The 16,105-nt window shown below is 42.0% G+C and overlaps 1 protein-coding gene across 7 annotated transcripts in view; it reads left to right on the top strand.

Moving 5' to 3' along the window:
• The window catches only part of N4BP2 (NEDD4 binding protein 2), a 227,704-nt gene that overhangs the window by 16,428 nt on the left and 195,171 nt on the right, over positions 1 to 16,105 (top strand). For 5 of the 7 annotated variants that reach the window (XM_077477609.1, XM_077477605.1, XM_077477607.1 and 2 more), the window contains 2 exons: positions 1,493 to 1,767; positions 8,745 to 9,783. In XM_077477609.1, the coding sequence (XP_077333735.1) occupies positions 1,560 to 1,767; positions 8,745 to 9,783 (1,247 nt within the window). In that variant the 5' untranslated portion in view covers positions 1,493 to 1,559. The remainder of the gene's footprint in view (positions 1 to 1,492; positions 1,768 to 8,744; positions 9,784 to 16,105) is intronic. The other 2 variants (XM_077477610.1, XM_077477612.1) reach the window with 1 other exon arrangement.

Below are 16,105 nucleotides of genomic sequence, written 5' to 3'. Positions count from 1 at the left end.
AGTGGTGATTAAATACCACCAAAAGAAAGCTCTATTTTGTGTGATAAATTAAAATATGTAATTTGGGTCCAGTGTTACATGACCCCGCAATTGTCATTAAAAGTGCGACAGCGCTGAAAGCTGACAATTGATCTGGGAAAGAAGGGGGTTAAAGTGCCCAGTATTGAAGTGGTTAAATAAGGTAATTCTGCATTTTTATTGTAAAAAATAAAATAAAAATAAAATAATGTACACTGTAAATATATTAACAAATTTTGTTGCCGATTCCTACCTGTTTCTGCTCTGAAGAAAAAGCGGTTTGTTCCACTTGTATTTTTGGATATGGATTCTGAATAAGAGTGACTAATTCATTTTAATTAGCTGGCACACTTTCATTGTTCTTTTGAGCAAAGTTGCCGTGGCTGCATACATTACCTTTTGGACGTTGATAACATTTAGGGAGCATCTCCCCAAAAATAAAATTTCTGTTGCAGAAGATGCCTAAAGTCTGACTTGTACCTATGTACAGAGTTCTTCACTAAAGCAGGAAATTTCATTTTCTGAGGTGTTTTGAACACCAATGGGGTACAGAACACCTCCAAGTTGCCATATTACAGTGATGAACCTTGGCACCCCAGATGTTTTGTAAATTCCATTTCCCATGATGCTTATGTACTTTGCAGTGTAGTTGAGCATCATGGGGAAATGTAATTCCAAAACATCTGGGGTGCCAAGGTTCACAATCACTGCCATATTACATTGCATTTTACAGAAAATTACAGTGCTGCAGATTGAAAAGGAAAGGTAATTTTTAAAGTCGCATTCCATTAAAATACTAACTACACCTAAACCTGCTCCCACTCCAACCTGCTAACCCTATTCTAACTACCTTGTAAAGGAAATATGTCTATACTTGCCTATTCAGAGGGTGCTGCAGTCCAGTCACATGATCTCTCCAGCGACTGTCAGAATTGTCTTAGAATGGGGGTGGAAACAGGTTTAGGTATTGTTGGTATTTGACAGGAATTCTTCTTTAATAACATTAAAGGCAAAGTATGGCCAGAGCGCTCTTTGCCATAATTCAGCTGTGGGTTGCAGGAATGCACTTAGTTCTACATTCCTGTGACCCGCACGAGAATTATGGCTGCATCGGATCAGTGCTTCATCCACCAAGGTGAGTATGAATGTTTATTATTTTGAAATCCTGCACTTCTCTTTTAAATTACAATATGACTTGTGTAGCAATTGTCTATGCTCTATTAAGTGTGTTGTGTTTTTTTTTTTTTTTTTCTTCCATTTGCTCTATTTTTACCAGAAAAGTGGACTTGCCCTTTAAGCATTGCAATCATTGCTTGTGACTGCACAGCACATGTAAAAAACAAAACAAAAAAAGATCCCCTTTACATCATAACAAATCCCAAAAGGGGTCAGACTCTCAAATCTTCTTTCCAGTAAATGATTTCAAAACATGCATATATTTATATTAAAAAAGTGAATTATTTTATATTTTCAGCTATCAATAAATGTTCACAATGAAAATTAAATAAGGCAAAATATGACTGGACGCTTTTAGTTTGGAGATGCCTAGAAAAAGGAGGAGTTTGTCCCTAAGTCCTCAAAAGAAGACTTCAAACCCCAACATCCCTGTGTCCCTTTCATCTTCTGCAACATTGCCCCTTCCACCAGCAATGAGCGGTAACAGGAAGGAGATGCTCAGAAGTATGTGTGAGATGTTCCCCAATCTGGAACCTTCCTTGATAGAAATGGTGCTCTCTGAATATACTGAAGGTAAGTTTTTATATCATGTATACATATTGTGATATTCTGTGGAATTTAATTAAAGTAGAAATGCAGCCTAAAACTAACTCCTAAATGTACTGTCGGCCTCATTCTAAGACTAATCTTTCTAAGCCTGTAAAGCAAAAATCACTCTGGTCTCCAGTGGGTGATGCTAGTTGGCAGAGACAGCGGACAATGTCTATGAAATGCCTAGGAAGTGACGTCACCCATAAACTTACTATGGGCCTCCCGTTGCCAGCTGCCTCTTCTGCACAAGCCTACACAGAGAAGCCACCGCTGACAGCTCGGCGTGGGACCAGACCGTATTGGCTGCAGAGAAGGTATGTAAAGCAATTTTTGCTTAAAAGGGTTAGATTATTCTTACAATGTACCTGCCAGTAGGTTTAGTTTTTGGCTGAACTTCTACTCTAACCACTTCAGCCCTGAAAGGTTTCACCTACTTCCTGACCAGGTCATTTTTTGCGATACGGCACTGCATCGTTTTAACTTACAAATGTGCAGTCGTGCGACGCTGTACCCAAAGATACAAAGAAAAACCCAAAAATAACTTCAGGTGAAATACAGGACTCTGACATGTGGTGTGGCTGTTTCAAGATGCACAATAAGGAGGCACTTGAAGAAAGATGGGCTGCATGGTTAGTCGCCAGGAGAAAGCCATTACTACGCAAATGCCACAAAGTATCCTGCAAATAATACACCAAACGGCACAGAGACAAGCCTCAAACAAAGTTTGAACTTTTTGGCTACAACCATAAACTCTACATTTGGAGAGGAGTCAACAAGGCTTATGAAAGGTACACCACTCCTACTGTGAAACACGGAGGTTGATTGCTGATGTTTTGGGGATGTGTGGGCTACAAAGGCACAGGAAATTTGGTCAAAATTGATAGCAAGATGAATGCAGTATTTTATCAAAAAATTCTAGAGGAACGTTTGCATTAATCAGCCAGGAAGCTGCACATGGGATGTTCTTTGACATTCCAACATGACAATGATCCAGAACACAAGGCCAAGTCGATCTGTCATTGGCTACAGCAGAATAAAGTGAAGGCTCTGGAGGGGCCATCTCAGTCTCCTGACCTCAATATCACTCTGGGGAGATCTCAAACGTGCAATTCATGCAAGACAGCCCAAGATTTTACAGGAACCTGAAGTTTTTGCCAAGAGAAATGGGCAGCTTTACCATCTGAGAAGATGATAAAGAGCCTCATCCACAAATACCACAAAAGACTTCAAGCTGTCATTGATGTTAAAGGGGGCAATACATGGTATTAAGAACTGGGGTATGTAAACGTTTGATCAGGGTCATTTGGGTAGTTTTTGTTGTGGCTATGAATTAAAGAGTAAAAACTGTTGATTTGTTAATAAATGGCTTCAGCCTAACGCTAACCATGACTGAAAAAAGTTTTGTGTTTATCATTCATATAACTCATATAATATATATAAATGCCTAGAAGCACAGTGCAGTATATTATTAGGAAGCGGAGGGCATTTGGTACAAAACATACCCTCCCTGGATCAGGACATCGCTCCAAACTGGATGAAAGGCTAACAAGGCCTGCATCAACTCTGAAGCAGTTTCAGGTATTTAAGATGAGTGTTCATGTGACAACAATATCACAAATTCTCCAATTCTGGCTTGTATGGGAGAGTTGCAAGAAAAAAAAGCCGCATGCAGACACGACTGACAAAAACGCACCTTGAAAATTCTGAGGCTGCACGGAAAAAGGTGTTTTGGTCAGATGAGACTAAAATTTAATTATTTGGCCTCAACACCAAACTATTTGTCGGGCGGAAATCCAATACAGGTCACCATTCAAATAACACCATTCCTACATTAATAGAAGAAAAAATGGATAAGGCAAATTCGTCAAATTCTTGAGGAAAATCAGAAGGTTATCAATGGGAAGAAGGTTTAATTTCCAACATGACAATGACCCAAAGTACACAGCAAAAAATTACCACACCGTGGTTGAAGGAGAAAAAGGTGAATGTCTGTCTTTGCATAGCCTAATCAGAGCCCAGAATTAAACCCCATTGAAAATCTGTAGAACAACTTGAAGACTGCAGTCCACCAACGGTCACCATCAAATTTTACTGAACTTGAGCAGTCGTGCAAAGATGATTGGGCAAATATTATTATAAATTCTCGTTGTGCAAAGTCAGTAGACCAAAGGTGGTTCAACAAAATACTGGCACAAGGAGGTGATCCTTTTTCCAACACTGATTTCTGTTTTTTTTTTTGTTTGTTTTTTTAATTTTGTTTTTTGACATGTTGGTTTCATATCTTTCACTTGTATCTTATAAGTTGAGCTATAATACAGCTGGATAAACAGAAACTGTCTTCATTTCAGGCTACAAAGCAACAAAATGTGATTATTTTAACAGGGGGCAATTATTTTCTATACCCATTGTATAATGGTACCCGCAACAGTATTTCCCTGAAACCTTGGATCGATGCTGAGGTGAACAGGGGATGTTATTACACATTTTTTGATCCTGTCTGAAATTAGACTATTATTCGGGGGGGGGGGGGGGAAGTATCGAGACTTCTACAAAACTTTACGGACTATCCTGTTCCAGAGAAACCTGCCTTTATTCCTTCTCCATTGTTGTGACATTCCTGCTAAGACCTATCATTTTACTTAATGCTGACAGCCTGCATCGCTTTGCGATGGAAAGACCCCAATCCTCCTATCTCGTTGTGTGGGTCAACGAATTAGAGGACATCCATACTCTGGAAGACTTGGTGCTTACCGCTCAGAATAGACGGGAGTGCTACACAGTGCTACACAAAAATGTGGCTGCTCTGGAACATGTTAGTTTATTCCAATGAGAGCAAGGCCCTACTGGAAACCTGTCCTTGAGATTAACCTCTCTCTGCTCTTCTCACAGGCCCACACTAGCCAGCATTGTAATCCCTCCCTTCCTTCTCTGTATTTTCCCTAGCTCTTGATTACTTGCAGTACATTAAAAAAAAAAAAACGGGTATCCAGCCTGTACCTGTAACGGGACTTTATACTATGCAATACAGTAGTGTCTTAGCCCTTATAGTGTTTTTTTACAGTTCCTTCATTGTGATGTTTGACACTGCTGTCTCCATATTAACCTGGAGGGGATAAGGGACTAAATACAAGATTTTAGTAATGAGAACAGTATCATTAGCAGTAATCCGCATGGATTCATGAAGAATCATTCTTGCCAAACCAATCTATTAACCTTCTATGAAGAGGCGAGTTGCCATCTATATAAAGGAAGACCCGTAGACATGGTGTATCTGGATTTTTTGCAAAAGCATTTGACAGTTTCCCATAAATGTTTACTGTACAAAGTAAGGTCCGTACCATAGGGTGAGTACATGGATTGAAAACTGGCTACAAGGGCGAATTCAGAGGGTGGTGATAAATGGGGGAGTACTCGGAATGGTCAGGGGTGGGTAGTGGGATCTCCCAGGGTTCTATGCTGTGACCAATCCTATTTAATTTGTTCATAAACAACCTGGAGGATGGGATAAACAGTTCAATCTCTGTATTTGTGGACGATACTAAGCTAAGCAGGGCAATAACTTCTCCGCAGGATGTTGGAACCCTGCAAAAATCTGAACAAATTAATGGGGTGGGCAACTACATGGAAAATGAGGTTCAATGTAGAAAAATTTAAAATAATGCATTTGGGTGGCAAAAATATGAATGCAATCTCTATACACTGGGGGGAGAACCTCTTGGGGAATCTAGGATGTAAAAGGACATGGGGGTCCTAACAAATCAAACAGAATATTGACATGCATTAAAAAAGGGATTAACTCCAGAGATAAAAATGATAATTCTCCCGCTCTACAAGACTCTGATCGGGCCGCACCTGGAGTATGCTGTCCAGTTCTGGGCACCAGTCCTCATGAAGGATGTACTGGAAATGTAGTGAGTACAAAGCAGGGCAACAAAGCTAATAAAGGGTCTGAAGGATATTGGTTATGAGAAAAGGTTGCGAGCACTGAACTTATTCTCTCTGGAGAGGAGATGCTTGGGTGGGGGGGGGGGGGTATGATTTCAGTATACAAATACCATACTAGTGACCCCGCCATAGGGATAACACTTTTTTGCAGAAGGGAGTTTAACAAGACTTGTGGCCACTCCTTAAAATTCTAAGAAAAGAGGTTTAACCTTAAACTATGTAGAGGGTTCTTTACTGTAAGAGCAACAAGGATGTGGAATTCCCTTCCACAGCTGCGGTGATCGCATTGATAGTTTCAAGAAACTATTAGATCAGCACCTGAACAAACACAACGTACAGGGATATACAATGTAATACTGACATATAAGCGCACATATAGGTTGGACTTGATGGGTTTTTTTGTTTTGTTTTTTTCCCCCACCCTCACCTACTATGTAACCTCTACAACAGGGATATGCTATTAGCGGACCTCCAGCTGTTGCAAAACTACAAGTCCCATGAGCCATAGCAAGACTGACAGCCACAAGCATGACACCCAGAGGCATGATGGGACTTAGTTTTGCAACAGCTGGAGGTCTGCTAATTGCAAATCCCTGCTCTACACACATAAGCTCCTCATTTTCTCATCATATTCTTTTAACTGCATTCTGTAGATTGATTCGCATATGTCTTTTCTGTTCTTCCCATTTATGACCTTTTTGTGTGACATTACTGCTGTTACTGTAATTAAGTGGTTTGTTAGATATCTTCTCTATAAATAAAGAATTTGAAAAAAAAATGCATCCATTGGCCACTTTTTAAGATGTACTGCACTCTTGCAAACAAAATATTATTTTTTGACATCTATAGAAATCCTGGCTGGCTGCAAATTAAATGGATTTTTCCTTAAATCAATGGGCCAAAAAAAAGTATCAACAGTTCTGAAGTAGTGACTTGCTAGTATACCTTGGAAATCCAAGAGCCTCTTTAATTTTTGGCTCAGACTGTACACAGGGTCTGACGATTAATCCACACCAACTGTTGATATTAATTCCTGCTGGATGATGGGGATGGGAATTATAATTGATGGGAGAGAGGCCCTGTGAATACCCTACTGTATATAGTGACTTTGGATATTTGTTTAAAGACTGTGACAGACCTAGCTGGGACAGAGACTTTTGGAGAGGATTGAAAGCTAGCCTCTTGCCGACTGATTATGGGCCCTGGATTTTAAGGGAACAATACTCTTTGCGAGGTGCATGAAAAATCAGAGCCTTGTCTCGTCTTGGGGGAGAATTATTTGTATGGGTTTCTTGTTTGGCTGATTGGAGTGTTCGGTAGCTGCCTTGGTGTTCGGGAAGGGAATGTCCTAAACTGCTTTAACTGCTTTAACTGAAAATTGTGCGACGTGGCTCCCAAACAAAATTGGCGTCCTTCCTTCTTTCTTCTTTCTTTCTTCTTCCCCATTTTTTATTTTTTATTTATTTTCTTTCTCCCACAGCTAGAGCTTTCTTTTGGTGGTATTTGATCACCTCTGCGGTTTTTATTGTTTGCGCTATAAACAAAAATGGCGACAATTTTGAAAAAAATGCTAACTTTTTTTGCTATAATAAATATCCCCCAAAAATATATAAAAAAACAAACTTTTTTTTTCCCTCAGTTTAGGCCAATACGTATTCTTCATACTTTTGGTAAAAAAAAAAAAAAAAAAAAATCGCAATAAGCATTTATTGATTGGTTTGCGCAAAAGTTATAGCGTCTACAAAATAGGGGTTAGTTGTATGGCATTTTTATTAATACATTTTTTTTGTTTTTACTAGTAATGGCGACAATCGGCAATTCTTATTGTGACTGCGACATTATGGTGGACACGTCGGACAATTTAGACCCAATTTTGGGACCATTGGCATTAATACAGGGATCAGTGCAATTAAAAATGTCAGTGTAGGGGTTAAGTGTGATCTAATTTGTGTTTCTTACTGTAAGGGGGTGTGGCTTGGCATGTGACGTCACTGATAGTCTGTTCCCGGTCATAGGGACTGACGATCAGTGACAGGCTCACTAGGAAGCACAGGGAGAGTTATGTTTACACTTACCTCTCCCCTGTTCTTCAGCTCTGTGACCTGATAGCGGGACACCGGTGGCTATCGGGCCTGGGGGTGCCGCGGCCACGGTGCTCAGGAGCGGGTCGCGAGGGCGGCACGAGTGCGATCCATGGCTGGGCTCTTGAAGGGCAACGTACTTGTATGTGCTTGTACCCAGCCATGCCATTCTGCCGACGTATATCAGCGTGAGGTGGTCCTTAAGTGGTTAAAGCATGGCGTACAGCACAGTGCTTGTGATGTGCCCTGCTTGGCCCTCCCCTCTGTAAACTGACCACAGTTTATCATGGCTTCTGAGCCCTGACACCGTGGTCAGTTTACGTGCCTCCGCCAGCCGCAGCTCTCCTGTCCTCCTCCTCCTCCTCCTCCTCCTCCTCCTCCCTGCCTGTCGGCTCTTGCCAATCCCACCCCCCCCCCCCCCCCCCCCCCCCTGCTGCTGAAATTCCTTTTAAAAACGACACACCATCCCCTCTGTTTATAAAGCCTCCTATGCTGCAGTGTATGTTCTTTTTAAAAAAGATGCCTATTTTCTACCTGAATTCACAGCCCCGATCAGCGGTCACGTGACTCCACGAGGCTCTCCTCCTCCCCAGCTGACATCTAGGCTGTCTCCTCCCTTTCTCCCGTCTGATGTCAGCAGGGGAGTCTCGGCCCTTCCTGATCTAGCTTTCAGATTGGGAGAGGGAGCCTTGAGGAGTCACGTGACCGCTGATCTGCACATTCAGGTAGAAATGGGCATCTTCTTCTTTTTTTTTTTTTTTTTTTTACAAAGAACATACACTTCAGCATAGGAGGCTTTATAACAGAGGGGACTGTGTATAGTTTATAAAGTGGCTTAATAACCACTTAAAGAGTAGAACATTGTATTGTGCAAAATGATTGTGCTGTGGTGTCCATATTTAACTTTTCTATTTCTTTTTGTTTCTATATTAGTTGAAATAGTGATGGATTATCTCTTGGAGCTCTCTACAGTTGCCAAAATGGAGGCCAAGTTGGAGTCCACAGGTTTTGAAAATATTACATCGTATTTGGATGGTTTGCAGATGAATTCACATAGTCCAGAAAATGAGGACACTGACAAAGCTGAAGATTATCCAGATGACCCGTGCATAGATGAGCCTGGTTGCCATGACCTGGATATGTTGTTGGATGAAGCACTGGATAGGTATGGCCTAACAAGTTCAGAAGATATTTATAGCAAAGAGAAACCTGAGAGTTCAGTATCAGAAGCTTCAACCAGCGGTGTTATGTCACAGCAGGTTCAATCAACCTCACTTGGGAATACCTCATTTCATGCAGAGTATACGGAAAACATTACTCAGACCCAGATAAGCCTGGATAGGGCAGAGGAGTTGCAATTGGGTGACTCACCCCACAAATCTAATGCTGATCCCAACTTTACTACATCATCAGTTAAACCCAAAATAACTGAACTGGAACAGACAGAAGCTGTTTTTATGACTTCTCCAGGCACAAGTGACATTTCTTTACAGAATGATAAGATTAGAACTACTAATTCCCAAAGACAGTTTGTAAGCAGTAAAATGCCTGCTGTTCAGAAGTTTGGCCAACGGAGCATCCAATCAGTATTAACAGGGCAGTCTATTGCACCAAGTGTTTCTCCTAAGTCCCAATATAAATGGAATCCATTGGCATCAACATTCATTCCAGCAGCAAGTCAACAAGGTTCATTCATCACTCCAGTAGTTGCTAATCCTGTACAATGGCCATATGCTGCATGTGCACTACAACCTAGTGGAGGCCTTTCTTTTAATGCTCAGGTTCCCTCTGCATATGTCTGGAATCCGTTTTCTTCAATACAATATACTGCTGAAAATGTGAAGCCCATAAGTGTGCCTAAACCCAAACCACAGCTTATTGCTCAGACCTCTAAAAAAGTGATGCGTTTCGTAGGAAAAGTGCTAATACTGTTAAGAGGTGCACCAGGATCTGGGAAAACTACACTGGCAAGGTAAAAACCATATTTCTATCTTACCAAGTACAGTAATGTGAAATCTTTTGCCACTTGGCAACAATCTGAGTGGAAAATACTATTTTGATATGCTAGATGCAACATAAAGTGAACTTGTTCTTTCTCACACTGGTAAAAATAAGATTTTTACTTCACAATGCCAGCTTAAAGAGGAGGTCCAGCCTACAAATATTGCAGCTGCTGACTTTTAATATATGGACACTTACCTGTCTAGGGAGCCCGCAATGTCTGCACACCAGCTGATCTTTGAGTAGCTGTCGGGTGCAGCCACCGCTATTTCTGGTAAGGGAACCCAGTAGTGGAGCCTTTTGGCATCACAACTGGTTTCCTACTGTGCATACGCAAGAAACGCTGCACTTTCTAATTGGCCCAGTGGCAGAGGAAGGAGAAGGGGGGCCGAACTTCCAAGACGTACCCGTTCTCTCCCTCCCCCCTGAAAGGTGACAAATGTGGCACTGGAGGGGGGGGGGGTTAGGCGTAGGAGACAGGTAAGCGCAAGTTTTAAACTTCTTTTCCATTTGCTCCTCTGCTGCTTAGTTATATCAATAGAAAGAGATAAAGAGTGCTTTCAGGTATGGGAAGCAGCTGACACGCTCCATTTCCTTATGTGACAGCACTAAGCCCAAGCAACCCACTCTGTCACATGGGGGGAGCAAGAAAGTCCCCAGCCCTTTGCCTTAGAAATTTTAGGTGGCGGAGGGGCTATAACTGCATATAAGCTGATCACAGCTACTTGGAGCTTACAAAGGGTTTCATTTACTCAACCAGATGGGTGAACATATGGACAGGAAAATCCATGGAAGGTAAAATCATTTGCTGTATGGGCTATAAAATGTTCCCTTGTCCTATTCAAACAATTTCTGCTGTGCTTTGATTGTGATGCCCCAATTGTAATTTAATCTACAGAATTTCTAAGCCAGGTAACCTGTAACCTTTTAAAAAAATAAACAAAAGTGTTGTTGTGTTCAAGTACTTTAAATCAGCCCAATCGTCTAAGGCTGGGTTCACACTGCTACGATGCGGGAACGCTGCGAATCCGCCGTGGGGTCCCGCATCGCATGCCTCCCGGCGGCAGTTCACACTGCCCTATGCGAACTGCTGGGAGTGTCAGTGAAAAGTTAATGACACCCCCCAGATCAGTTCGCATATCGCAGTGCGATCTACAAACTTGGACAGGAATCGGATCGCATGGTGTGAACACCCATGCGATCCGATTCTGCTGCGGACCAAAAAAAGGGTCCTGTGCGAGTTTGGGCCGGATGCGATGCGAGTTCAGTCATACTATCTGTGTGGCTGAATTCGCATCGCACAGAGATTGGATGTGATTTGCTCTGCAGTGCGGTGCGAATCACGTCCGATCTCGTCACCGCAGCAGCGTGAACCCAGCCTAAGGCCAATAGTAGATAGGATAGCTGCCATCATGCTGTTTTCAGCCACCTAAAAATGTATTTCTCCACTTTGATCAGAATTAGTATGCCCCTCCAGCTTCCTATTTCCTATTGCAGGTATAGAAGTGGTAGTGCCCCCAGGTAATCCTTTTCAGAGTGAAATGTTTTAGTGAGAGCACATTTTGATTTATTGCCCATTCTGAAATGGAAAATCCAGGTATCTGACAGACCTGAAGCTCTTTGGCACATATATCACACATGATTGCTTTTATAAATGATTAGCCTTTATTGCTCCTTATAAATGATTAGCTCATAGCTTTGGGCAGAGCCCACTCAGTTATTCCAATATACTTCCCATTGCTCACCTAAGCTCCACAAAAAATTGGGACTTTTAATCTTAAAATAAAAGTTGACCCATAACCATTGCAGTTCCCCTTTTATTTTTTTTAAGATTCCATTAAGGCTACTTTCACACTGAGATGCTTTACAGGCGCTATAGCGCTAAAATTAGTGTCTGTAAGGGGCCTCTCCTCTCACTCCAGTCCGAGAGCTTTCACACTGGGGTGGTGTGCTGGTAGGGTGCTCAAAAGTCCTGCAAGCAGCATCTTTGAGGCACTGTAGGAGCGGTGTATACACCGCTCCTACAGCGCCCCTGCCCATTGAAATTGATGGGCAGCATCATTGTAGTGACGCTTTGCGGGTGCTTTTAACCCTTTTTCGGACGTTAGCGGGCAGTGCAGTGCTCCCAGAGAAAGCTGTTTGCCCTGGGGGTAGAGCTGCACGATTCTGGCTAAAATGAGAATCACCATTTTTTTGCTTAGACGATAGATCACGTTTCTCGCGGCTTAACATCATCTTTCACATTAAAACAAAAAAATTGTGCTAACTTTACTGTTTCGTTTTTTTTTTATATTTTTGTTATTGAGGTGTATTTTTTTTTTCCCCAAAAAATGCATTTGAAAGACTGCTGGGCAAATACAGTGTGACATAAAATATTGCAGAAATTGGCATTTTATTCCCTAGGGTCTTTTGGGGGTTCCAAGTAATTTTCTAGCAAAAAATATTGATTTTAACTTAAGAAGTGTCAGAAAAAGATTTAGACTTTAAATGGTTAAACATCCTGCATTTACACATGGTTGAAAGCTTGGCAGACTGGCCAGATTATTTGTTTACACAAGAAGTTCTATCCCTTTGATCTAAGAAGTAAGTGTTGGTTACAATGTTTCAAGTTATAAACTTGGCAGATTGCCTGGGATGCTTTCTTTTGACAGCTGAGTGAGCAGATAATCTCTCCACTTGTTTATATGAAAAAAATCACCTACTCTCAGTGGGAAAGATGTCAGGGGGGATGAATCGAGTTCGCGTTTTTTTTTAACGATTAATCGTGCAGCTCTACCTGGGGGCACGACTGTGTGCTTGCTCCCGAGCCGCTACACTATGCGTCCATAAAACGCTCAGCCCTACCCTCCCACTCTCTCTCCTCATTGGCTCACAGGCTGTAATTTCCAATGGGCTACTGCTGTCTCAGCCAATGAGGAGGGAGAGTCGCCCATCCAGCCAAGGCTATCGTTGGTTTGGGGGAGCTGGGGGGTAAAAAAAAAATCTTCAGCCTTTCAAACCACTTTAAGCCGGCCTACTCATACACAACCAGCTTTTCTTCATACAGAATTCGGATTGGTACATTGATACATTTTCAATCGATTCAAATCACTCTGAGAATTTGGATTTCGTTATAAAAAGGAATAACTGAAACATATTTTAAAGAAATTTGTTACTATTGTTGTTTGATCCTTTGGATACATCTGAATCTCCAAATAACCCAAAATTTGGCAAAATTTAGATTAAGGCCCCTTTCATACTTGTGCAACTTGTCCTACAACTTGGGACTGCAAAGTCGCATGACAAGTCATACCCCATGATTTCCAATGAGTACCAGTCATATCTGTGCAACTTCAAAATACTCCTTGCACTACTTTGTTCCGACTTTGATGTGACTTGCGGTCCATAGACCTCAAGAATACACGGGCATTGTATCAAGTCGTGACAAAGTCTTTCAGGTCACACAAGTGTGAAAAGGGCCTTAGACCGAAACGAATTGCACATGTCTATTTGAAACCTGATTTTACTAGTGCTTCTGTCACCCATCATGTAAAGAATATAAACCTATCACAGATGTCTGAAAGGGTCATTGGGGAGCTTGTCATGTCTGTGTGTCTTTTAGAAAATAAGATCTTCTCCAAAAGAATGTTGTATTCCAATACTATGTGGAAAGCGATCAGTAGCTAGAGCCCAAAGTGGCATTGTTTTGGGGATGATGGACTTATGCCTTCTTTAACCACTTCAGCCCTGGAAGAGCACTTTTTACAATTTGGCACTGTTGCTTTAACTGGTAATTGCGCGGTAATGCAATTTGGGTCATCCCAAACAAAATTTGCATCCTGTTTTTCCTACAGATAGAGCTTTCTTTTGGTGCTATTTGATCACCATTTTTATTTTTTGTGCTATAAACAAAAAAAAGCGTCAATTGTGAAAAAAATATATTTTTTACTTTTTGCTATAATAAATATCCCCAAAAATGTTTAAAAAAAAAAAAATTTCTTCATCAGTTTAGGCCAATATATAGTCTTGTACATATTTTTGGTAAAAAAAAAAAAAAAAAAAATCTAAATAAGCGTATATTGTCTGGTTTGCGCAAAACTTAGAGCGTCTGCGAATTATGGTAAACATTTTTATGGCATTTTTATTATTTATTTTTGATTAGTAATGGTGGTGGTCTGCGATTTTTAGCGGTATTGCGATGGACAGATCGGACACTTGACACATTTTTGGGACCATTGACATTTATACATCGATCAGTGCTGTAAAAAATGCACTTATTACTGTGTAAATGTCACTGGTAGGGAAGGGGTTAACACTAGGGGGCGATCAAGGGGTTAAATGTGTGTTCTAAACCTATGGGGATAGGAACAAACGACATGTCCCCGCTCCTCTGACAACGCAGGGATTTGTGTGTTTACACACAAATCCCCGTGCTGGTACTTTTGCTTGTGAGCGGATCGGGTCCCCCTCCGGCTGCACGCGCACACTTGCCCTCTGGTGGCTCTTAAAGGAACCCCATACCCGTACAGGGTTTCACGCAGGGGAGCCATCCTTCCCCCAAAAAGACGTGACCCGGTCGGGAACCAGTTAACGTGTATGTCCAGGCAAAATGAACGTAAAAAAAACACAACATGCAGCATGGAATACATTCACATTTCCTGGTGTTTTTTAAAGAACCTGAAAGAACAGAAAAATATCTGCTGATCTGCCAGTAATGCCTTTGGCTCCTAAAAGCTGTTGTGGGCTTGACAGTATTTTATTGGACTATATAGTGTCATTCCTATCTAGTTGTTGTCGTTTTTTTTTTTTTTCCTAACCTATTTAAACCCTCCCCACTCTTCATCTCGATACATAGATACAAATTTTTCTGTAGGCCAAGTTAAAGCGGGGTTCCACCCTAAAGTGGAACCTCCGCTGATCGGATCCCTCCCCCCCTCCGGTGTCACAATTGACACCTTTCAGGGGGGAGGGGGGTGGAGATACCTGTCAAAGACAGATATTTACACCCACTTCCGGGCATAGACTCCCGTGGGAGTCTACGCCATTTCCTGTCCTGCCGCGCTGTCTGCTGGGACACACACGGGTCCCAGTGACAGCGCGGAGAATTCCTATTGCGCTGTGCTACTCGCGCATGCGCAGTAGGGAACCGGGAAGTGAAGCTGATTCGCTTCACTTCCTGATTCCCTCATCTAGAATGGTGGCGGCAGCAGCCGAGGGCCGATCGATCGGCCTCGGCTGCCGGCATCGCTGGAACCCGGGACAGGTGAGTGTCCATTTATTAAAAGTCAGCAGCTGTAATATTTATAGCTGCTGGCTTTTAATATTTTTTTTTTTTGGTGGAATCCCTCTTTAAGAACTAAGAGGGCTAATTGGACAGATGACACAAGGAGGTGTACACAGGACACACAATTGCTCTAAATTTATGAAATTTTTCAGTTCTCGAACAGATGTAACAAAACACTTTCAATGGTACATTTAAAGCGGGGTTCCACCCTAAAGTGGAACTTCCGCTCATCGGGAAACCCTTAACCCCCTGGTGTCACAGTTGGCACCTTTCAGGGGGGATGTATTTGCACCCACTTCCGGGCATAGACCCCCATGGGAGTCTATGCCTCTTCATGTCCCGGCGCACTGTCTGCTGAGACACACAGGTCCCAGAGATAGCGCGGACCATTCCTATTGCTCTGCGCAACATGCGCAGTAGGGAACCGGGAAGTGAAGCCGCAACGCTTCACTTCCCGATTCCCTCACCTAGAATGGCCGCGGCAGCAGCCGAGAGCCGAGCGATCGATCGGCCTCTGCTGCCCACATCGCTGGACCCTGGGACAGGTGAATGTCTATTTATTAAAAGTCAGCAGCTGCAGTATTTGTAGCTGCTGGCTTTTAATAATTTTTTTTTTACAGTGAAATCCCTCTTTAAACGCTTCAGCCCCGGACCAATTAACAGCCTAAGGACCAGAAGTCTTTTTACAATTTCGCACTGCACTGCTTTAACTGATAATTTCGCGGTCATGCAATGTTGTATCCAAACGAAATTTGCGTCCTTTTCTTCCCACAAATAGAGCTTTCTTTTGATGGTATTTGATTGCCTCTGCGATTTTTTTTTTTTTTATTTTTTTATTTTTTTTACTTTTTTTTTTACTTTTTTTTCTGGAATTTACACAGCTTTTAGTTTGACTGCCTATCTCATTTCTTGAGGTGCTAAAATGGCAGGGCAGTACAACCCCCCCCCCCCCCCCAATTACCCCATTTTGGAAAGTAGACACCCTAAGGAAATTGCTGAGGGGCATGTTGAGCCCATTGAATATTTTTTT

This window comes from Lithobates pipiens, unplaced genomic scaffold (assembly GCF_037356315.1).
Source record: "Lithobates pipiens isolate NorthernLeopardFrog02 unplaced genomic scaffold, aLitPip1_a1.2 Scaffold_13, whole genome shotgun sequence".
In the NCBI taxonomy this organism is placed as follows: domain Eukaryota; kingdom Metazoa; phylum Chordata; class Amphibia; order Anura; family Ranidae; genus Lithobates; species Lithobates pipiens.
Note: the sequence above shows the minus strand (reverse complement) of the source record. Positions and strands in the feature narration are given on the sequence as shown.